Below are 23,203 nucleotides of genomic sequence, written 5' to 3' on the forward strand. Positions count from 1 at the left end.
TAAATGAAATGGAATTAGGGAAAAGTGAAGAGAGTTTCACGCAAAGGCCATAAAACGTGCAGAAACTCAGCTGTGAGCCCAACACACTCAGGAGCCTGAAGCAAGAGGACCTGATGCAAGCCCCAGGTCAGCCTGGACTGGAGTGAGGCTCTGGCTCCAAACACTAGAGAAGCAAATCAAAACAACCCCAAACCTTCAGACATGTAGGAAATTATCAAATAAATTTTTTCTTTATTTTTTGTTTATTTTTTTTAGTTGTTGAAAAAAATTTCTGCCTCCTCTCCATTTCCCATTTCCCTCCCCCTCCTCCCACTCTCCTCCCCCTCTCCCCTTCCCTCCACTCCATTCCCCCTCCCTCTCGAGAACGAAGAGCGGTCCGGATTCTCTGCCCTGCGGGAAGTCCAAGGTCCTCCCACTTCTATCCAGGTCCAGGAGGGTGAACATCCAAACAGGCTAGGCTCCCACAAAGCCAGTTCATGCAGTAGAATCGAAACCTAGTGCCTCTGTCCTTGGCTTCTCATCAGCTTTCATTGTCCGCTATGTTCAGAAAGTTCGGTTTCATCCCATGCTCATTCAGTCCCTCAAAGAATTCTTTTTAAAGGAAAAACAAAACAAAACAAAAAACCTCCAGAGTCTCAATGGCCCAAGCCAACAGTCTTACAATGTTTTCAACTTTAACTCAAGCACTGAGGTTTAGAAAGGCTAGCACAGAGACAGATCATAAAGAGCCCCGCTGAACTTCCATGTTAAAGAAGGTAAACTTTCTTTTGAACCCATACGGACTTGAAAGATACTAAACATGTGAAAGATATGATGCAATTTCCCAAGATATAGACTGGCCAGGTGTGGTGGCACATGCTTGGCACTCTAGAAGCAGTCACAGAAGGATGACAAGTTCAAGGCCTGCCTGAAATACCTTGTCTCAAATGGGGAGTGGGGGCTGGAGAGATGGCTTAGTGGTTAAGAGCGCTGGCTGCTCTCTCACAGGACCCAGGTTCAATTCCCAGCAACCACGTGCTGGCTCACAACCATTTATAATGGGATCTCTCTGATGCTCTCTTTTGTCATGCAAGGATACTTGCAAATAGAGCGCTCATATACATAAAATGCATGAATAAACAACTCTTTTAAAAAAAATAGAGATTGCAAGCCAGGTGGTGGTGCACGCCTTTAATCCCAGCAGAAGCAGGTGGGACCTCTGATTGTTCGGGGCCAGCCCAGTTTACAAAGCAAGTTGTTCCAGGGCAGTCTCCAAAGCTACACAGAGAAACCCTGTTTTGAAAACCCAAATAATAATAATAATAATAATAATAATAATAATAATAATAATACAGACTGCATACAGTATAAGGAATAGATTCCAGGACTACTTTGAGCGCATTTTGCTTGCCTGAGACCCTGGGTTTGATGCCCAGAGATGAAAAATAATTAAGACCAAGAGTGAAATAGGGAAACTGTGAAGGTAATGCAGATTAGAAATTGTGCTGGCCTACACCAGGGCAGTGGCAATGGAAATCAAGAGATTGTATAAATAGACTTTGGAGATAGTCCTGTAAATGACAGGACTTGGTAATTGCATGGGGGTATAGAAGAGAGAGAGAGAGAGAGAGAGAGAGAGAGAGAGAGAGAGAAGCCAGGATATAGCTTTGACCTAGCTTTGATCTACTTTGACCTAGCTCCTTCACTTAGGTGAGGTATAAAAACACAAACTCATTGAGGATGTCTTGAGTTAGGGAAGAACTGAGATTTTAGGTTTCTCTAGGATATGCAAGCAACACTGTCTTATAAACAGCTGAATGTCGGGCAGGAGAAATGTCTGGATTTGAAGTATTTAAGAATAATCAGTCGAGAACTGATAATCAAAGCCGGGGAAGCAAATGAGATACTGAGGGAAAGACCAGAAAGACAGCACAAGAGAAGACAAGAGAGCTCAAGTCAAAGATCCCAAGAGCCGAGGGAAACCTGAAAAGGAAGAAAGGAGAAAAATAACCATGACATTATGTCATAGGGAAGCAGTTTCAGGAGGAGGGAGTGGTCACTAGCGCTACCTACATGCTACCCAAAAGTAGGATGACCTTTGAAAGATTCTTTTGTTATTTCGTGACATAAACTGTGGCAGACCTTGATAAAAAAGCAGTTGTGAGTGTGTGTGGTGGGGGAGTAGCAGAGGTGAGTTGGAGCAGCGTTAAAGGTAAGTGGGAGGTAGGAAATGAGGTAGCTGAGTGTGAGCAAGTCTTGAGTCATTTGTAGGGAGAAAAGAGAATTTTTGGTGCTTGTTTTTTAGATGAAAGATATCTGAGTGTATTTAAAGTCTTTGAGAAAGAACACGGGACAACTTCAGAGGTTTGTGGCAAGGACTCAAGGCCTCTGCTCCGATGTCTTCTCTTTACTTCACACCGTAAGAGGTAGGCTCTATCTGCTGAATACTAAGGGGCAAATCAAGATGTTGGGGAGACTATATTTGAAATGGTCACTGTGGGTGAGTGTTAACTAGGGAATGGTGAGGAAACGGAAGAGAAAATTGACTACTAATAGGGAGATGGGTCTGAGTTCTGAGGGACTCGTAGAAGCTGGGAAATGAGGGTTTATCATGAGGCAAATCTAGAAAACGGTATAGTGTTATTCAGTAGTGTTCAGCTGCCTGGGCACAAGGATGGGAAAAATAAGGCAAACAGTTGGACTCATTCAGGATTGAGTTATTTCCAGTCGGATAACAGACAAAACAAGGAACAAAGTCTAAAAGAGTGGAAAAGTAAAGGACGACGAGATCTGGTCTGAGGAATGAAGAGTAATAAAGGATCACTATGAGCCAAGCCTCGCTTAATAACTGAAATACGTGGAAAGGCTTCTGGAAAACAGAGTGATGGGAGAACGGAAGAAGATATGAGATGCAACGGAAGAGTCGCTTTTGGAAATTGAGCCGGGAGATTTGCATCTGGGGGACCACGGAAAGCTGGGAAGGAAAGCTGAAGGGAAGTTCAGGGCCAGCAGAAGGAGGGCCTTAAACTCCTGCTAGAGGTGAAACTGGCCCAAGCGAGGGGGCGTGGCTAAACTCAAATCCCGATGAGGGGGCGGGACTCTAGTAACTGGGTCCCAGCGCCGCGGTGGCTGCGGCTGTCTCAGCAACGGCTCGCGCCTCCCCATCCCCCCCCCCTCGCCCCCAGTTCCCAGGGCTCTTCCCGCCCGCCGCGGTGGAGACCCAGACCGAAGGCGGAGAAGCCTGGTCCGGTCCGTTCCTCTGCCCGCGCGGCTGGAGCATCATCCTGGAACACTGCCTGAAGGCAAGCCTAGCAGAAGGGGAGCGCGGCACACGCGCGCCTCCCGGCCAAGGCCTTCCTCTCTTCCCTCCTTCCTCTCCTCTCTCCCCTCCCATCGCCTCCGCCCCCTGCCTCCGCTGCGGCGGGAGGAAGAACCCTTCCCGACCAGCCCAGAGAACCCAGGTCGATTCTCATTCCGGGAGAAAGGAGAGACCCCCGCGCCGGGATCCGGCTGGCCGTTCGCCCCCGGCCACGGAAGTGACCGGCCGTCCATCGGGAGAGCCCGCTCCTAGCGCAGCCCCCGACCCTCCGCCCAGCCGCAGCCGCATAGACAGGGCTCCCCAGTGGGCCCCCGGCCCCGCCGAGCCCACTCCCCGCTTGGGGCCAGGGCCGGCGATGCCTGGCGCGGCAACGGCGGTAGCCGCGGCTGCTGCTGCTGCTGCTGCTGCCGCCACGGCTGCTGGCCAGAGCCCGGGTCGGGGGCTTGAGTCTCCGCAGTGGGGCTGAGCCCGCAGCCCCGCCCCCCGAGCCTGAGGCCGCTGCTCCGCCGGGCGCCGGGCCTTCTCCGCCCGCGCCTCCGCCCCAGGAACTGGAGCCAAGCGGGGAGCCCGGGCCCCGCGCCCAGGCCTGGACCATGCATGGCCACCGAGTCCCGGGGGGCCCTGGGCCTTCGGATCCCGAACGCTTGGCGACAAATACCCCTGGCGCGGCTCCACTGGCCTGTGCCGACTCGGACCCTGGAGTCTTGGAACCCGGTCTGCCGGTGCGCAGGGGCTCAGGCTCGGCTCTTGGAGGCCCTTTGGATCCTCAGTTTGTCGGACCCTCTGACGCCAGCTTGGGGGCTCCTCCAAGCTCCCGGGTCTTGCCCTGCGGCCCTAGTCCACAGCACCACCGGGCCCTGCGCTTCTCCTACCACCTGGAGGGCTCGCAGCCTCGGCCTGGTGAGTGATCTAGACAGCATGGGAACCTGGGCCAAGGCCTGGTACTGGGAACGGGTTCTTGTTATAGGGGTTGGGGCCGACATGCTCACCGTAGCCCCTTGGGTCTCCTAAAACCCTATTCCTCCCCCTCCCGCAGCCTTCCGTTCAGTTCTTTCAGCCTTTGCTCCTTGCTCTTCTCTTTCCCTTGCGCCCTCAGTCCTTAAGACTCCTTTCTCTTCTAACTGCTGAGGCTAACAGGAGAGGAAGCACTCCCAAGAAAAGGGGGCAGGATTTCAAGGCAGCAATGGGGATGCGGTTGAGGAATAGGAGAAAAGAAGTCTCCCATTAGCTAAGTGCCTACATTTGTGCGTGGCTCTGAACTGGGTACTTTTACAAGGCTTCTTGTTTCAGCTTCAGGAGCCATCTGAAGTGGATATCATCAACCACAGTTTTTGGGGTGCAAACCAAGGCTCTGAGAAGTAACTTGTCCAAGGTCACAGTGTCACTATGGAGCCTGGATTCAAAACCAGAGTAGAGTCCAAAATCCGTGGTCTTTCTGCTTCCCTAAACTGAGTCTGGAGAGTAATGCCAAGCTTTCGACTTATGTGATTACCCCATATACTGTTCAGTAGCCCTGAAGTATGAGGACGAGAGAGAGAGAGAGAGAAAGAGAGAGAGAGATAGAGAGAGAGAGAGAGAGAGAGAGCTGATCCTAGATTGTGCTTTTGCTAGGTGTGTGTGATCAGAGTACACGGTGGTGAGGAAAGGTAGGAGGTGCTGATGAGAGAGAAAGGTGGAGATGAGCCTGAAGGGGCTGGTAGGTAGAAAGAGAGCTGAAAGGTCAGAAGGGACAGCTGCGGGGCCAGCAGATTGTTTGGACAGATAATCAGGATGGTTGCTTGGGTTTGCAGTGGTGAACAACTCTAGGTCAGGCCGGGGCCACAGACCTGCCTGGCCCTTTTCATAGCCCTGAGTACCTGAGCAGCCTAGTAGAGCCTCTAGGATATTCTCACGTGGGCCTGAGTCTAGGAGCCTTGAAGGAAGAGCAGTGCCTACCTGCCCTGTCTTCCCTGGGACTGAAGGAGGTGGTGAGAGGCTCACTGCTTGCTTCCAGGGCTCACATCTCAGTTTCCACAGGTCACAAGGACTGTGGATGGCTCAGTACCAGGTAGCAGTAACAGTTAGTGAAGCATAAAACACGGACAGGATGTGCCTCTCGCTGCTGTCTGTTCTCTGAATAGTAGTTCTGGAGCCTCTGGGAGAGTTCAGCACACACACAAACACACACACACACACACCCTTGTGAGCTGGAGGTAGCCAGCTCACAACCCTTTAATGCCCTGTTCTGCTTGTTGCTTCTGCTGGCTTTCCAAACTCCCCTGGACACATGTTGTGGAGAGGGGGCTACCCATCCATACTTTCTTTTAGCTCCTCCCTTCAGATCCCCAGACACCCACAACTCTCCCAGTGCAGAGCCTTTGCATTTGCTTTGCCTTCTGCTTGCAAGCCCTTCCCTCAGCCCTCCACCTGGCTTGCTCCTCATCTTTCTGGTCTCAGCTCAAATGTCCCCTCTGAGAGACCTTCCCTGACCACTTTTAAGTAGGGCCCCTCTTGTGACTCTCCATCACAGCTGCCAGTGTGTGTCTACCCTTACATTTAATACAGTCTGAAAGTGCCCTCTTGTTTGTGTCTACTTGGTTATTGCTGCTCTTAATGCCGCCAGAATGTGAGCTCCTTAAGGGCAAGGGGGTCGTGTCTGTTGCTTTGTTCTGAACTGTATACCTAAGGGACTAGTTTAGTAGCTAGTACATAGCAGGTACTCAATAAATCCTTCTTCAACAAATGTCTGACTAGATGGTAAGGGACCACACAGTAGGCCCTCTGTAACTATTGCCTAACAGTGAGTTCCCACCCAGCAAATACTCTTGCTCTGGGACTCAGTAGCTAGGAAGGTCTTGACCCTTGCTCTCTGCCCCCTCTCTAGTCAACACGTGGTTGATACTGAGCTTGCTTTTCTACTCCGCCAGTTCTTCTGAATTCCAAAGCAGAGTACTCTTCCCAAACCATTCCCCTCTTCTCTCCACATCAATACAGGATTTTCAGAATCCTTTTCCCCAGTTATATCTTTGGCTCTACAATGGCACGGTGGGTGTCTTTTTTTTTTTTTTTACTTTTTTTTGAGACAGGGTTTCTCAGTGTAGCCCTGGCTGTCTTGGAACTCACTCTGTAGACCAGACTGACCTCACAGAGATCTGCCTGCTTCTGCCTCCCAAGTGCTGGGATTAAAGGCATGTGCCACCAATGCCCAGCGGGAGTCTTTTATTTTAGTAAAAAGTAAAGATTGGGATTAAAAAAGGGTGTTAGGGAAAGACTTGGTCTCCCATCTAGCCATTCCTAACTTACTCACTATGTAGCCCTGGATGAATGGGTTCAGTTCTTGGTGCCCTCATCTAGAGAATGATATCTAGGAATCTGTAAGATTCTTGTTTGCGAAGTCCTCACCCTCTGAGGACTTAAAGAATAAAGCATGAAGAGAGAAAACCCTTTTGAAGAAGAGGCCGAGGAATTTCTCAAGTCCTGACAAGGCGGGCACTGGGCCATGTGATTCACAGTAGCATGGGTTGTGAGAGGCCCGCCTCCCCCTCTTCACAGCCAGCCTAGGGGTAGGCACAAGTGACTTGCTTCTCTCTCCACAGGACTTGCCTATAATTGGCTCAAAATGGGCAGGATTGGTGGTGGGAGGGTGTGTGTATAAGAGGGAGAGCAGGAAGGAGGGGGAGAGAGACAGAGATACACAGAGAGAGACAGAGATCTGAACTTCAGTTAAAGGACTAGAGACGCTTTAGCCCACATGTTAAGATATATTCATGTGCCTGCTGACTTCCTCCTTCAGACTCCTGAGGATTTTATTGAATCACCAGCCTTTGGTCCCAGTGGCATATTCCAGAGCAGCAGGGGGTGGATGGTGAGAAAATAATAATTATGTCTTATCCATGTGAAGAGCTGAGTTACCTCCGGGCCCTTTCTTTTTGTTCCTCTGTCTAGTTCCTGGTGGAGAGTATTATGCTCAGTTTCTAGGCTGGTAAAGCCCAAGGCTTCCTTGGGTCACTGGGATAACCCGGTGAGATACCAGAGAGGGTGGTGGGAGGGTTACAGGTGAAGGTTTATGCATATAGGGATTTGGAAGTCCTATTGTAATCCTCATGGCTCAGACCTAGAATGTCTTCCCACATGCTGGGGCTTGGAGAGAGTTTGGAGCCAAAGAAGTTGGATTTGATGTTAGTGCTGTTTGTTTATTTGGTTTGAATTTTGGTTTGTTGAGACAGGGCTTCTCTGTGTTGCCCAGGCTGTCCTGAAACTTGCTCTGTAGACAAGGCTGGCCTTGAACTCACAGAGATCCACCTGCCTCTGCCTCCTGAGCGCTGGGATCAGCTGTTTTGTGGGGAGTGAGAGAACAACCAATGAAAGTAGCAGAAAGGGCTAGTTTATTCTTACTTGGTCACATCTTCAGAGACCAAAGAGTTAAATGCTGCAGAAGTTCCTAGACGCTGTCTGATTCTGGGTTTCTTACCCTCAGTAAGCCTGAAAAATCTTTTGTTGACCTTGAAGAATAAATGTCTTCTCAGCTTCAGAGCCTTGGAGTTAGAATCCAGGAAATCTGGTTTCAAGAAAGATTTTCAGAAAGGGACAGATGTAGTGGCACACACCTTTAATTCGAGGCAGAGGCAGTAGGATCTCTGGGTTCCAGGCCAGCCAGGGTTACATAGTGAGACCCTGTCTCAACAGCAGCAACAAAAGATTCTCAGATGATTTTGGTGTATAGCCTAGGGCTCATTTTTCCAATTGAGTCAAAGCAGACCCAGAGAGGCAGTGATTCAGCCATGGTCCTACAGTGAATGAGCATTGTCTCTGAAGTCTTCCTCCCAGAGTCATAGATGAATGTCCCTTAACTCCAAGCCCAGAAGGGAAGCATAGGTTGTAAGAAAGTGAGTTAATCTTGCCCCCATGCACACAAACCCTAGGTGCCTCAGTTTATTTTTCTCCCCTGTTTTTGTCATGTCTGTCGTTTGACTATTTATATTGGAAGACAGTTAAGATTCTGGAACTCTAAGCATAGGAAATTTGGTATCAGCAGTGCCCAATGAAAGGCCCTGGCCTGTCCCGTGGGAAGGGACTTAGAGGTATATCTACTAAGGCTCATAGACCTAGAAAACGTGGGGGGTCAGTTCAGCTAGAAGGTCTGGTGTCAGCAAAGACATGCAAACACTGATTAGGGGACCAGTACTAGGCAAGAGTGGAGGGAAAAGGCTAGCAAAGGGACTTTGTCCTGAGGGCAAGCAGGATCCATCCAGGGCTTATTCATGGGGAAATGATGTGCTAGGTGCTAGGATTTAGAAGTTTCATGGGTGCACATGGAAAATGGATGGAAGGGATTAAAGAGCAGAAGCATGTATACTGAAATTGGAATGATACAGAGAAGATTGGCATGGCCCCTGTGCAAGGACGACACATTAAGTCAAGTGGTAGTGGCACATGCATTTAGTCCCAGCACTCCGGGACTGTGAGTTTGAGGCCAGCCTGGTCTACAGAGCCAGTTCTTGGACAACCAAGGCTACACAAGGAGGCCCTGTCTCAAAAAAACAAAACAAATTAAAAACGTGGAAGTGCATGAAGGGGGCAAACTGTGGGTGTCATATATATTTTGTGAAAGGTAATGGTAGCTTAGGTTAAATTGTAGCAAGTGTATCAGAAGAATATTTAAGTGCCAACATGGATAAGCCTTGGTGATGCCTGGAGAGGCCAAGGAAGGAGGGAGAATCCAGGACGGTTTTGGATAGTTTTCTAAAACCAGCTAAGTGACCTAGTGGTTGATAGTGGAGCCATCTACACAAGAGGGGGTTTAGGAGAATGTGATGAGTTGTGTTTGAAGCCTAGGAAGATAGCAAGGTAGTGATGGTTAGCAGACATTTGGATTTAGCATTATAAATATCCAGAAAGATTTCTATGTGAGAGACGTTTGGGAGTGTTCACCACCAACATATACCATAGACCACCAGGTAGCTCTTATGCAGGGTATGTGTGGTCCAGAGGATCTGTTGCATCCTTGAAGGCATATGCCGAGGTCAGTAAGGCCATATTCTGATAAGTCTCTCTGTGTGTGGCAACTTTAAAAACATTTGCACGGAGCTGAGGCCTATTACACACACATTGGGGATAGCTGGCTTTTGCAAAGAACTGAAAGGCAAATCAAACATTGCCATCAAAATATTTGTGTGGCTCCTTCCTTATTTTCCATGGTGAGTGCATCTGAGAGACCTCAGGACATTTTTTGTCTTGTTTCTTGGAGGAAAACAGAGGGGTCTCAGGCTGAGCTAAGTGCTGAGATTTGGAGGATGTTTGGAGAGTCAAGTAGGTTCAGGAAACATCTTAGATTTGTTTTCTAGTCAGCTGGAGCTTTTCAATCAAACAATAAAATAATCAAGACTGGGTAGGTGGCCAGAAGGGCTTTCCCCATTAAAGGAATTGAAAGTTTCAAATGTAGCTGATGGCACTCTACTCTTTAGCCCTTTCAGATGCCCAGTCCGAGGAGGGCCCAGCTAGGGCTCCCTCCTCCCTCAAGAGTGAGTGACAGCTAACTGTACCCTACACACACAGAAGCAGTGGCTTTCTGCAGCCAGTTAGCTAAATGCCTTAGGCAGATGTGGTGCTGGCCAGACGCTGGCTGGGTGGGGCTAGGACCTGTCTGGAATGAGGGCAGGAAGCGCAGCCTGTCATTGGCTAGCCACTTGGATTTAAGTTCCTTAATGCAGAGAGAACAGACACCCCTGAAGCCACAAATCCAGTCCTTCAGGACTCTAGTGTCCAGTTCCTTGAACCTGGAAGGCATACCTACAGCAGAACTGGAGTCAAGGTTATAGGGCATCTACTGAGGAACCTCAGCACTCCTGGATCCGCCATTCATTGTACTCCCAGACCTCACTTCCCAACTCAGAGCTTCAGGTTCCCCATTTCCAATATTGCTTATGCCATTTGCCTGGGATACAACCTGACAACCAGAAATACTTTGTGGCCAGGCGGTGGTGGCGCACGCCTTTAATCCCAGCACTCGGGAGGCAGAGGCAGGCGGATCTCTGAGTTCGAGGCCAGCCTGGTCTACAAGAGCTAGTTCCAGGACAGGCTCCAAAACCACAGAGAAACCCTGTTTCGAAAAACAAAACAAACAAACAAACAAAAAAAACAGAAATACTTTGTGAACCTGTAGGAGAGAAAGGTGGGGAAAGGAGGCTATTTTCTTACCATGTCTTCTGAGTGCCTACGGTGTGTTCCACTTCTTGATCTGTGCTGAGATGTGCCCTGTCCTCATGGAGCTCACATCTAGAAGGAAAGCTACATTGCAAGTCATTCCCAGCACAGATGTTTCAGGGATGCATGGAAAGGAGGCAGAACAGACATTTATGTTAAGTCCTGAAGGATAACTAGATGACCAGAGGTAAGGAGATGTGGGAAAAGAGTTCAGGCTGCAGGAACGACATGTGCCAAAGCCCCAGGCGGAAGAAAGCACTTTCGAGGAATAGACAAGAGACCATTGTGGCTCAAGGATGGGTGCGGGGCAGTGTTCATGAGTTTAGGGCTTTCTTGTTCCTATTCTCCGGAGTTCAGAGTTCACCCCAAGGCTAGAATAAGCCTGGCTGGGCTGTGGAGAGGGCATTGGAGAGGGCCCAGGGGATGGAGGGAAACAGTTAGAAACTGGAAGCAGACCGTGTATGGATTCTAGAGCTCCTAAAGGGCCTGCCTGCAGGACTTGGGAGTTGGTTTTGTGAGTTAAGGTCGAAAGGAATGGTGGAGAAAGGCCAGTCTGTGACTTGGACAGCTTGGGTGAATGGAGGTGCTTGCTGTTCCTGGAGTGGGGAAGGCAAGAGGAGGAACTAACTGTTGGTTGGGGTAGGGATGTTTGTTATTTTTAGGATACACTGTGTCTTAGAAGCCCCAACGTAAGACATCTAGAGCAGTGCACAATAGGCGCCAGATGTATCTTCCTGGGCCCCAAAGTCAGGACAGGATGGTGAGGTCACAGGTGTGTGACAAGAGCTGCCAGAACACAGTGGGCTATCCTGCTGCCTTTCCCCTTTCAGCTGTCTGCCCCGCTTCCTGTGTTCTGCTCTACAGCGGCGCTGAAAGGGAAAGGGTTAAGTTGCTGAGCTGAAGTCTGCTCTGGAAAGTGGGAAAGGCGGGACTGGCAAGGCTGGCCCATGGGAGCTGCAGCTGGCATAGAAGCCCTTCCGCTAGCCCATAAGGCCAGCGCCGCCGCTGCAGCCGCCCACGCTGCCTCCTTTGCTTTGCCTTTACCTTCCCTGCTCCCCCCTCCAGCGTCTTCCCGGCTCCCCTAGTCTGGGCCTCCCTACCTAATCTGTTCCAGGTGGAGGTGCAGCCCCTCTCACACTGCAGGCCAGCAGGGGAGGGGGCTAGGGAAGGTGGAAGTCTCTTTTGCTGTCTTTTAGGGTGAGTTTCCCAGTCTTTGGGACTTTCTCTCTCTCTCTGGAGAATTTTCTTCCGGGATCTTTGAGTCATGTCTCTTGCAGTGATGGGGAGCGGCCCCCTCCCAGACCCATGCCTGCCACCTTGGAAAGTGTCACGTGGTCTTGCTACTTTTTGCCTCAATTTTCTTAACTATAAAATGCCTTGTAATCCCCACCCCTTTAGGGCTATTGTAAGGATTAAATGCCACAGGCAAAGCCCAGAGGCCCATTGTAGCCATGTTCAACAAATGGCCCTGGCCTGCCATTTTGCCTGCATCCCTCAGTAACTTCCATGCCCCATGCAAATCACTTTGTCTCCGTCTCCATCTGACTCATCCCATTTTCTATCTTTCCTCTTATATCCCTCTGGGTTTCTGAAGGTTTCCTGCCTTGTGCTTCCTTGCCTTTGTCCCAGAATTTTTTTTAAATTGAGGTTTGTTTGTTTTTGGAGACACTGTTTCATGTAGTGCAGGCCAGCCTTAAACTTACTATGTAGTTGGGCTGGCCTTGGTCCTTCTGCCTCTTGTCTCCCAAGTTCTAGGATGACTTCCATGTACCACTTTTAGCTTTCTCTAAAAGTCCCTCTCCTCTCATAATTCCTCTGGGTATGCAGTTCTCAGATTTAACCAGACTTCTAGTGGCTGGGAGGGTAGATGCATTGGTTTTGGGGGGACAAACTGGGGTCAAGACAGGGGTCAGAGGGATCATCCATCCACTGGCTTTGTCCTAATTGGGAGGGTAATTCTAGCCAGCGTGGCAGCCCTAGCACTGCACTGGGTAATTACTGTCCCCAGTACTCCCAGCTGCAGCTCCACTCCCTTCCCTTCCTGTCCTCTGAAGTCCCCAGCTCCTCCCAGGGGTGGAGCTACCACCCTCTATCCCTTTCTGGCCTCTGGTCCAGAGAAGACCAGAGGAGGTGGCCAGGCCCTTCATAGCAATCAAGCAGATAGAAAAGAAGGGACGGGCCACTTGTACTCTTCAGTGGCAGGGGTGTCTGTCTGTCTGTCTCTCTCTCTCTCTGTCTCTCTCTCTCTGTCTCTGTCTCTCTCTCTCTCTCTCTCTCTCTCGTGTCTATGTCTGTCTGCCTGTGTGCCTGTCCTCTTGGCAGTCTTAGTCTCCATGGGTTGTTTTGTGTCTTACTCTTCTTTGTGGATGCTTGTGTGTAAGTTTGTTTGTGCGTCTGTATATAAGCATGTGTGTCTTTGCATCACTGTGTGTTGTATGCTGTAGATTAGGTCATTTGGCGCAGTTTTAGCCCTGGAAGTTTCTAGCCGCTTCTCTGTATGGGTCTGCCTGTTTCATCTATTTCTGTGTCTGTCACTCTGCCCTCCTAAGTCAGTGTTCTAAGAGTGGTGGCTGGGGTAGCATCTTTTGGCACTTCATACCAGTTCTTCCTATTCTAGAACCTTCTTGCAAACCCAGCCCACTCTGACCTTTAATCACATGCTTCATCCACGCACCTTTCCAGGTATTTGCACTTTTGCCTACTTTTCTTCCATTGCTGGTACGACTATCCGGAGTCCATCTATGTGTGGAAGAAATACACATCCTATTGGGGACAGCGCAACTTAAAAGCACCTCTTTTACAAAGTTGTTTTCTTCCTCCTTCCAAGAATGATTTCTTCCCCAGCTCAGCAACTTTACCCAAAACCTGCCCTGTGACTACACGCAGACAGACTCAGAGTCAATTGCAGCTCAGTTATTCTAGCCGTGTAGGCTCAAGTCAGTTACTTCGCTGCTTTATGCCTCCCTTTCGTTTCCTTTCTTCCTTCCCTCCATCCCTCCTTCCTTTCTCCCTTCCTTTTCCTTTTCTATTATTTTTTTAATTGTGACGTGTTCTCACTGTGTAGCCTTGACTGGCCTGGTACTCATTATATAGAGCAGGCTGGCCTTCAACTCACAGCCACCTGCCTCTGCCTCTCTGAGTGTTGGGATTAAAGGCATGTGTCACCACCACACCTGGCTGTACCTGTTTCATTATGTACAAAATGGAATTAATAGCTCATGGAGTTATTAGGAGCATGCCACAGGAAAGTGTCAACCCAAAATGCCTGACCTAGAATAAGTGTTCAATAAGCAGTTGGATTTCCGTACCTCGTGTCATCTATTAAAAAGTAACAGCTTAGTGTGTGGGGAGTGGCTCCATTGGTGGTGTGTTTCCTTAGTGTACTTGACTAGCATACCCAAAGCCCTGTGTTGGGTCTCCCCAGCACCGGGTAAACCACACGCGCTCGTCATATCCGTAATCCCAGCACTCTGGAGGTCGACTCACTAGGATTCTCAGACCAGTCTGGAGCTACATAGTGAGTTCTAGGCTAGCCTACGCTACAAATTGAGACCTTGCCAGAACAGGAGGAGGAGGAGGAAGAGGAGGAAGAGGCTGAGAAGGCCGAGGAAGAAGAGACCCCTGCTGCAAGGTCAGACATATACTCTGTTGATGGAGACAGAAAGATCATAATTTTTTTTTTTGGTTTTTCGAGACAGGGTTTCTCTGTGGCTTTGGAGCCTGTCCTGGAACTAGCTCTTGTAGACCAGGCTGGTCTCGAACTCACAGAGATCTGCCTGCCTCTGCCTCCCAAGTGCTGGGATTAAAGGCGTGTGCCACCACCGCCCGGCGAAAGATCATAAATTTAAGGTGATTCCAGACTATATAAGGATTTTGAGGTCAGTCTAGGTTAGAGACCCTGTCTTTAAAAAAAATGACAGCTTATGTTCTAAAGAATTCTATATAAATAATTTCTATATGAAGAATTTCAGTTCTCAAAGGCAGATCTCAATTCAGGGACTGCCTGACAAATATATGAAATAGCTTCCTTGACATTCTACATCCCAGAAGAGGCTGGGCCCTTTCAAGGGATAGGAAAAGGGGCCTTCAGAGCTGCTGCCCGAGGGCCAGAGCATATCAATATAGGGTAAAGAGCAGGCCTGGCAAGGTGTTTTAGTAGGTAAAGACACCTGCCTTGAAAGCTTGTTGTGTAAACACTGCTGACCTGAGTTCAATCCCAAGGACCCATGTAACGGTGGAAAGAGAGAACTATTTCACAGAGTTGTCCTTTGATCCTTCTCTCTGATGATGATGATAGATTAACAAATTTTAAAAAGATAAACAGCAGAGTATAAGAGGCCTAAATAACTACTTAATAGGAGCACCCACAGTTGGCCCTTCACTCTTTTTGTTTTAATTGGCCTGCTCACTTCTTTTTTCCAAGACAGGGTTTCTCTGTGTAATGGCCCTGGCTGTTCTTGAACTTGTTCTGTAGACCGGGCTGACCTCAAACTCACAGAGATCCATCTGCCTCTGCCTCCCGAGTGCTGAGATTAAAGGCGTGCACCACCACTGCCTAGCAGCCCGCTCACTCTTAAAATTAGGGATTCCACATAGAACTCTTGAAATATTAGAAGCTCTGAAATACTGGGCACTATTCCTGTAAAAATGGAGGGACGCATTTTGTCTGTAGCGTTGTGAGGCATGTAGTGGTTGGGTTACCTCGTTCCCACTGGTCCCTTTGAGTTTATGCTCTCTTACTCTGCAGAAGCCCCTCACTCCACACAAGGCTACCCACAGTACAGAAATCCCCTTCCCTTTATGAGAAAGAAGTCCTTGTGTTTTTGGACAGCTCTCTCCATTGTCAGTCTTTCACTTACTGGCAGCTTTCTAGTTTTTTTGTTTTGTTTTTCGAGACAGGGTTTCTCTGTAGCTTTGGAGCCTGTCCTGGAACTAGCTCTTGTAGACCAGGCTGGCCTCGAACTCACAGAGAGAGATCCGCCTGCCTCTGCCTCCCGAGTGCTGGGATTAAAGGCGCCTGCCAACACTGCCCGGCTTCTATAATGGGCTTCTGTAGAACTCTCCTCACTTACAAAATATCCCTCTACTTTGAAGAAATCTCTTCTATTTTACCAAAAGTCTTCCTTTTACAGAAGAACCTTAAAAACAATAACGAGGTAGAAGCAGGAAGATCAGGAGTTCAAGTTTGTTCTCATTTAAGTTTGAGGCTAGCCTGGGGTACATGAGACCCTGTTTCAAAAATAAAGTTGAAGGAGGGTGCTTGTATACAACTCTAAACCCAGTGTTTGCAAGCCTGAGGCAGAGGAATTATCATGAATTTGAGGTCAGCGGAGAGTACCCAATGAGTTCTAAACCAGCCTGGACTATATTAATGAGACCCTGTCTCATAAAAACAAACCAAAAATAAAAAAAGTCAAAGAGACCTTTTACAGAAACCTGTTTGGCAGGAGGGTGCAGCACTTAGGAAGCTCATTGCTTGCCAGACAAGCTCCCACTTTCTCAAAGTATCTTTGCACTATTGAAATCACCCCACTTTTTACAGGACCTTATAGTCAGGAGACAAGTAGACTAATGAGAAGGAACTGCTGGATTCCCCTTGGGGTTCCTGTAGAGAACACATTTCACAGAGCTGTGTGCTTGCATTTTTCCAAGTGAACATCTGCTAGACCAAGCAAGGTCTGGATGCGGTGTTACTTTGAAGGTGGCTCGAGACAGTGGAGCTGAGGCCCATTCATGGGGGGGGGGGACTGGGAGGGGGAGTTGGGGGCAGCTGTGCCTTCAGCCTCTCCCTTCTCCCTCAAGCTGAGTCTCTCTTCCTTCTGCAGACCTGGTTTCCCTTTTGCTGTCCTTCTTTCTCCTCCACTCCCTCTGTTCTCTTTGCTGCCCAGCTCCAACCTCAGAAATTCCAACTGTTCCCCAGCAGCACCCCTTAGCTAGGAAAGACAAAATTTGGGGAGCTACTAAGAGGCGTTTGCATCATCCTTGAGGAGAACCAACTGCTGGACCTGTCTGTTGCTCTCCCTAGTTCTCAACAGTTTCTCACCAGGAACAGTGCACACATATCGTCCCCAGTTCACGTATGGGGAAATGAGTCCAGAGCTGTGGAGCTGTTTGTCCCAGGTTATCAGAGAGTTAACAGCAAGGCCCAGTCTGCAGCTCTAATAGTTGTCTTGAGAGTAAGCCAAGGCTACAGCTGGGAGAAGGGAGACAGGATGCTGCTGGCCAGGGAAGGAGGGAGAGCTGGCAGCTGAACTTTCCAGAAAGAGATGCGGGAGAAGCAGGGTCAGGTTCCAGTGAGAATGGCCCAGAGGAGGAGTCTTTGTCCTCGAATTCAGCTAGAAGCTGGAACTGCCATGCCATGTAAACCCAGAAACATGTCCTGAGGGCACCTGCCAAACAGGCACATGCCTAAATCAAAACCAATATTTTGAGTATTTTGGTATTTTTTTCTGTTCTTTACAGATTTTATACAATGTGTTTTGTTCATACTCCCCCCTCTCCCCTGACTCCTCCCAGAGCAACCCCCCTTCCCTATTCACGCAGCTTTCTGTCCTTTTTGGTTAACCCCATCAAGTCCAATTTGTGCTGCCCATATATTCTTGGCTATGTGGCCTTCCACTGGAGCATGGTTGATCAACCAGCAAGTAACTACACTCTAAAAGAAAACCGACTCTCCCTTTCCTGGTAGCTATCAGTTTGCCGGTAGCTATTCACCTGAGGTGGGACCTGGGACTTTGTGCCCACCTCCCCTCCGGTGCTGGGATTTTATCTGACTTCTGACTTGACCTTGTGCAGGTCTTGTGCAGACAGCAGAACTTTCCTTCTGTGTTCGGAAATAGTGTTTTCTTATCATTATTCACTACCTCTGGCCCTTTTGTTTCTGTTGTTTTGTTTTCGAGATAAGGTTTATCTGTGAAACAGCTGTGGCTGTCCTGGAACTAGCTCCTTAGACCAGGCTGGCCTCATAGAGATCCGCTTGCCTCTGCCTCCCTAGTGCTGGGATTAAAGGCACGCATCACCACCCAGCTCTTCTCTAGCTCTTAAAATATTTTTGCCCCCCCCCCCCAACATTACAATGTTCCTAAGCCTTGGGAGGAAGGGTTGTGATATGTACGTCACATTCATTGCCAGGTGGTGGTGGCGCACGCCTGTGAGTTCGAGGCCAGCCTGGTCTACAAGAGCTAGTTCCAGGACAGGCTCCAAAGCTTCTGAGAAACCCTGTCTCAAAAAAAAAAAAAATAGAAAGAAAGAAAGAAAAAATATATATGTCACATCCATCTGTCCGTCCGTCCATCCATCCATCCATCCATCCATCCATCCCATTCAGGGCTGAGCACTGCGCATTCTCTTTACTTTTTGCACCTTGACCAGTTGTGGACCTCTGTGTTAATCACCGTCTACTAAAAACAGAAATTTTGATAGGGTGGCCGTGGCTCACGCCTTTAATCCCAGCACTCCGGAGGCAGAGGGAGGTGGATCTCTGAGATCGAGGCCAGCCTGGTCTACAGAGTGAGTTCCAGGACTGCAACAATATCTCTGTCTCTGTCTCTCTCTTCTTGTGTGTATGCTTCTTTGATGAGGGTTGTTAGGTATAATAATCTGTGGGTATATCAACAAGGATTTAGGAATCAGTTCAATATCATGTGGAATTATTCCCTCCTATGCCCTGCCAACCTGCCTCTACCTTCCAACTTCTGGGATTAAAGGTGTGTGCCACCACTGCCCAGCCCCCTTTAGCCCTTTATATCACTGAGTTCTGTCTCCCATTGAAAGCCCGCTGCATGGCCTCTTACTAATTTCCTGACCACCATCTCCAAATGAGATAAAACATATCTGAAGATTCAAAGCAAACACTCAGAAGTGAGAAAAAGCATTCAATGTTTGTCTTTGGTTCTGGGTTATCTCACTCAGAGTGTTTGTTTCTAGCTCCATTCATTTACCCGTGAATTAAACTTTCCTTAACAGCTGAATAATAGTCCATTGTGTAAATATACTACATTTTCTTTATTCACTCACCAGTTGATGGACACCCAGGCTTCTTCCATTTCCTGGATATTGTGACTACAGCAACAATGAGCATGGGTGAGCAGGTGCCTATCGTAGGATATGGAATTCGTTGGGTCTGTGTCCGAGAGTGGTATAGCTGGATCATGTGGTTGATCTATTGCTAGGTTTTCGAGGAACCTCCATAGTGATTTCCATAGTGGCCTCACTAGTTTGCTCTCCCACCATCAGTGAATAAGTATATTCTCCTTTCCTCACATCCATGCCAGCAGATAAGGTTCCGGTTTCATTCTTCTACATGTCTCGATCCAGTTTGACTATTCTATCTTTTCTCCAGTGTTTATTGTTGGCCTCTTTGTCAAAAATTCAGGTACCTGTAGGAGTGTGGGTTTTTATGTGGGTTCTCAATGCCAGTACCATGCTGTTTTTATTACTATTCTTTTGTTGTATAACTTGAAGGGTAAGGGTCAGTATTGCTATTTCTTAGAGCTAGATCTCAGTGGTAAAGTTCTTTCCTAGTGTGTGCTGCACACACACACACGTATGTATGTGCACCAAAAAAAAAAACAAAAAAAACAACAATCATTGCCCTTATAGCCAGTTGAGGGCCTAGAGGTCGTGGAGGTAAAGAGAGTATCTACCCCACTTTCACAGCTGAGCTTGGGAGTGTGTGGGCAGCTCCTAGGATGCTCATGGTATGCTTCCTGTTGTTGCTAAGGGATATGGGAGTACAGTAATGGCTGTACAATGCTTGTTGTGCAAGCATACTGCACACTGCTAGGATACATGGGGTGACTCTGGTTCTCTCTGAGTCTTAAATGACTGTACATGGTTGGCATATGGTATGGGGTGTTGTAAGATTTATGAGAACTTTATGTGTGTGAGACACAGTGGGGTCTCTGGTAGAACCAAAGGTGGAAGGAGCAGCACTGGTCGAGAGCCTTAATGGGGATGTGGATTTGGGCATGAGTGTGTTAGCAAATGTAAATTATCAACCATAAGAAAACTAGTCTGGAGAAAACCAGTCTGGATCTAGGTGGGTGGGACGGATGAGGAAGTAGGAAACACTGTGGTTTTTAGAAAGGAGGAAGTGGGCTCTACTCTAGTAGCTCCCCTGAGGTCAGGAATGAGATTTTCTCAGTCTGGGCAGAGTCTAGCAGCAGAATCTAGTAGCCGTGAAACAGTTAGCTTACTCAAGCAAACTGAGGGATGCCAGAGAGTTCAGTAGGGCCATAAAGGGCCGCAGAGACCTAGTGAAGATGTTTATATTTTCCCATGGGTAGAAAGGAGTTATGAAAAGTTCTGCCACTAGGTTGTGTAAGAAGAGGCCACCAAGAAGAGCTAGCCCTGGGACGAAGGGAGCCGCTAAGGGAAAACCGGAGAAACTGAGAAGAAGTCTATGGAAGTAGGAGACAGGGATCTCGAATCTTTTTGCCCTCGGTGGTACCTTACCTTGGCCATACCCAGACTCCTCAACCGAAACCCTGCTGTCTTGAGGGCAGGGTTAGGGGTATCCCTTTCAGTAGCCACACTGCTTTTCTTAATACTTTTCTCATGTCTCCTAGGGCTTGGAGAGCAGGGTTAGGAAAAGAACCCAGGCCAGAAGCCATCTTCATGAAAGTCAGCTATTACCTTGTGTGGCCTTGGGCTAGTCACCACGTCTTTCTTTGTCTTCATCTCTGCACAAGAAATTAGGCAGAAAATCACTGCCTTCCTTACCTGGGACTCCAGGGTATCCCTAAGTCTAAATTTTATTCAGCTGTCTCTTCTATAGGCCTGCCCACGAGGAGGCACAGAGTGGAGAGGCAGCCAGTGCAGCTCCCATGTGAGGGTCAGGTGGGTCATGAGAGAGAATGGCCAGGGCAGAGCCATGGAGAATTATAGGCCACCCCACTCTGAGAAGCTGCAGGGGAACAGAAGGACACAAGCCCCACAAGAGCCCTGCCACCCAGCTGTTGACCTGGTGGGAAGGGCTTGCCCAGGGCAGCTTACCTGCTTTGAGGCCTTGAGATCTGGGAAGCAGCTGGAGAGCCCCTGGGACCCTGGCACCTGTGCACATCTACAGAGGCGGGTGGCAGTGTAGTTGGGCTTCTCTTTGACCCCCAGCTCACAAATAACAACACTGAGACTTATTATTAATTATGAAAGCTAGGCCTTAGCTTAGGCTTGTCCCCAGCTAGCTCTCAGAACTTAATTAGGCCATATTTTTTTAATTCTGCCATGTGGCTCTTTACTTTTCCACAGTATGGCACATCTGACTTCTTCAAGGGCTCACTGGTGCCTCCTACTTGCCTAGATTGATCTCCCCTTCCTTTCTCTCCCCAAAAGCCCTGCCTATTCTCTCCCTAGCTATTGATCATTCCGTTCTTTATTAAACCAATCAGAAGGCACCTTTCATGCAGTGTGATCCAGTATCCCACACCATGGCAGTATGTTTGGCTTTGTTCAGTAGCTCTCTGGCCGTCATCATTTTTTTTTCCTCTGGCCATGTGTCTTTGCAACTGTGTCTACACCTGTGCCACCCTCTAGGTGATTCATCCTCCTCAGCCCTATGCCCAGAGAGAGGACAGGGCAGGGCCAAGCAAGATGTGCTGAGCTGGGCAGGATACGCCACTCTACTGGGCCAGAGGTTAGAAGAACACCCTTTCTGCTCAGGCTCGGCCCTGCCGGCTCAGGTGGGAAGGCACAGGAGGAAACCACCCAAAGCCAGGTACAGGGTAGAAGGAACCCACTGGGACCAGGATCTAAAGCGCATGTTCTCTCAGGCTGGGAAGGTTCCATGGCCCCTTGGCCGGTCTGTAGCCAGGATGAGGCCAGGAGCTCAGGGAAGCTGCTCTAGAACCCTTGGCTTCCCTCCAACAGTAAGAGACCTAAAATCCCCTGTAACTGTCTGCCTGTGTGACCTTGTAAGGAAGGGTATGGGTGTCTCAGTGTGAAGACAGCATGTGACCCTTTGTTTAGAGCAGGAAGAGACAAGTGTCCTGTGTTTGTGACTATATTTGTGTATAACTCTGAGCTAGGACCCTCAGATACCGTGGACATGTTTGTTGTAAGAATGTGACCTAGTAAATTATGGAATGTATATCTGAGTTGTGTCCATGTTTCTGGGTATGTAGTGGCTTATGACCTTAGGCTGTTTTGATGTTGTGTGTGCATTTTTTGTCTGACCTGGTATAATAGATCTATGTGGTAACTATGATACTTGTAACTATGTTTGTAGGTATTCAAAGGCACGGTAATGATATATACGAAACTTCAAGATCCTGCAATGTAAATGGCACACCTTTGTAACTTGGTGAAACTGTGCTTGAGTAATATAAAGTGCTATATAAAGTTATATGATGGCATGTGGTTAAGCGATTTGTGAGATGATAGGACTGCTATTGTGTCTTTGTTGTGTGCCTTTGTGACTGTGCTTGACCTTATCATTGACAACTCTATAGGGCTGTGTAATCATACATGGACTTGTAGCTGCTAGTCCATGTAATAGTGTGGGCCCAAGCTTTCAGGAGAGTGAAGACATGTGTTTTGGATGTTTTAGTTTGTGTGACCTGGCAGTTGTGTAAAGCACTGTAAATTTCTTTTTTTTTTTTTTTTTTTGGTTTTTCGAGACAGGGTTTCTCTGTGGTTTTGGAGCCTGTCCTGGAACTAGCTCTTGTAGACCAGGCTGGTCTCGAACTCACAGAGATCCGCCTGCCTCTGCCTCCCGAGTGCTGGGATTAAAGGCGTGTGCCACCACCGCCTGGCTAAGCACTGTAAATTTCATGTGTTTTTGTGACTTAGTGGACTCACTCATGAGACTGACAAAGAGTAAAATCCTTGAGATGTGTGCTAGTTGTACTGTGGGACCTCTTGTTTGGTTGGTTTCAGTTGGGTTTTCATTATGTATCCCAGGCTGGCATTGAACTCACCGTCCTTGTTCAGCTTCTTCATCTTCCCAAGTACTGGGCTTATTAGGCATGTGCTACTGTGCCTGGTGCTCCAGGAGCTCTTGCCTCGTGCTTACTCTCTGGTCCTTGCTCCTGATCACATGCATCTCTCCCTACACAGCACTTTGCATGTCCCCCTTCACCGCAGAAACGATGGGCAGCTCTTCATTCTGGCATCTAAGGTTTTACCACTCCTCTCTAGCCCTACCTATCATCTCTAAGGCAACCCCACAGCCTCCTACCAGCCACAACCACACAAATCCTATACTCTTTTACTTGGGACATGTGACATGTGGGATACAATCATTGTATCCCAAGCCTAAGTCTTTCTTTATAAGTGTGATCATCATATTCTCCAGGGCCCCAAACAAACCCCATAAGCTTAGGGGTCCTATGCTAAAGAAGGAGAAAGTAAAAAAATGATTCCCCTTTTTCTGAATATGCTACTTACTGCTTTTCTTTCTTACTTTTTTGTTTGTTTTTTCAAGACAGGGTTTCTCTGTGTAGTCCTAGCTGTCCTGGAACTCATTCTGTAGACCAGGCTGACCTCGAACTCACAGAGATCTGCCTGCCTCTGCCTCCTGAGTGCTGGGACTAAAGGTGTGTACCACCACGCCCAGCTAGCTACTTGGCTGCTTTACAGCTGTTCTTATACCTGCATCCTGGATACTGGGGGTGGGTTGGGTGAGGTGGATGTGGAAGTAGAGGAAAGTAAAACAAATTGGTTGGACTCTGAGATTTTAAGAAGCAAAATATTTGCTTATGACACGCATGTGCAATGGGTCTGGAA

General features: G+C 48.4%; 1 protein-coding gene and 1 non-coding gene across 2 annotated transcripts in view; both read left to right on the top strand.

Annotated features, from left to right (window-relative positions):
- The first annotated feature begins 3,891 nt into the window (after window positions 1-3,891).
- The window catches only part of LOC121443082 (FYVE, RhoGEF and PH domain-containing protein 1-like), a 42,885-nt gene continuing 23,573 nt past the window's right edge, over window positions 3,892-23,203 (top strand). The window contains exon 1 of the mRNA XM_041644766.1: window positions 3,892-4,198. Within this exon, the coding sequence (XP_041500700.1) occupies window positions 3,892-4,198 (307 nt within the window). The remainder of the gene's footprint in view (window positions 4,199-23,203) is intronic.
- On the top strand, window positions 8,616-8,718 carry LOC121443105. Its single transcript, XR_005973631.1, has one exon. It is a non-coding gene; the product is annotated as a U6 spliceosomal RNA (small nuclear RNA).

Source organism: Microtus oregoni, unplaced genomic scaffold (assembly GCF_018167655.1).
Source record: "Microtus oregoni isolate MIOR12 unplaced genomic scaffold, Mior012 000099F_ref0000060, whole genome shotgun sequence".
Taxonomy (NCBI): Eukaryota; Metazoa; Chordata; class Mammalia; order Rodentia; family Cricetidae; genus Microtus; species Microtus oregoni.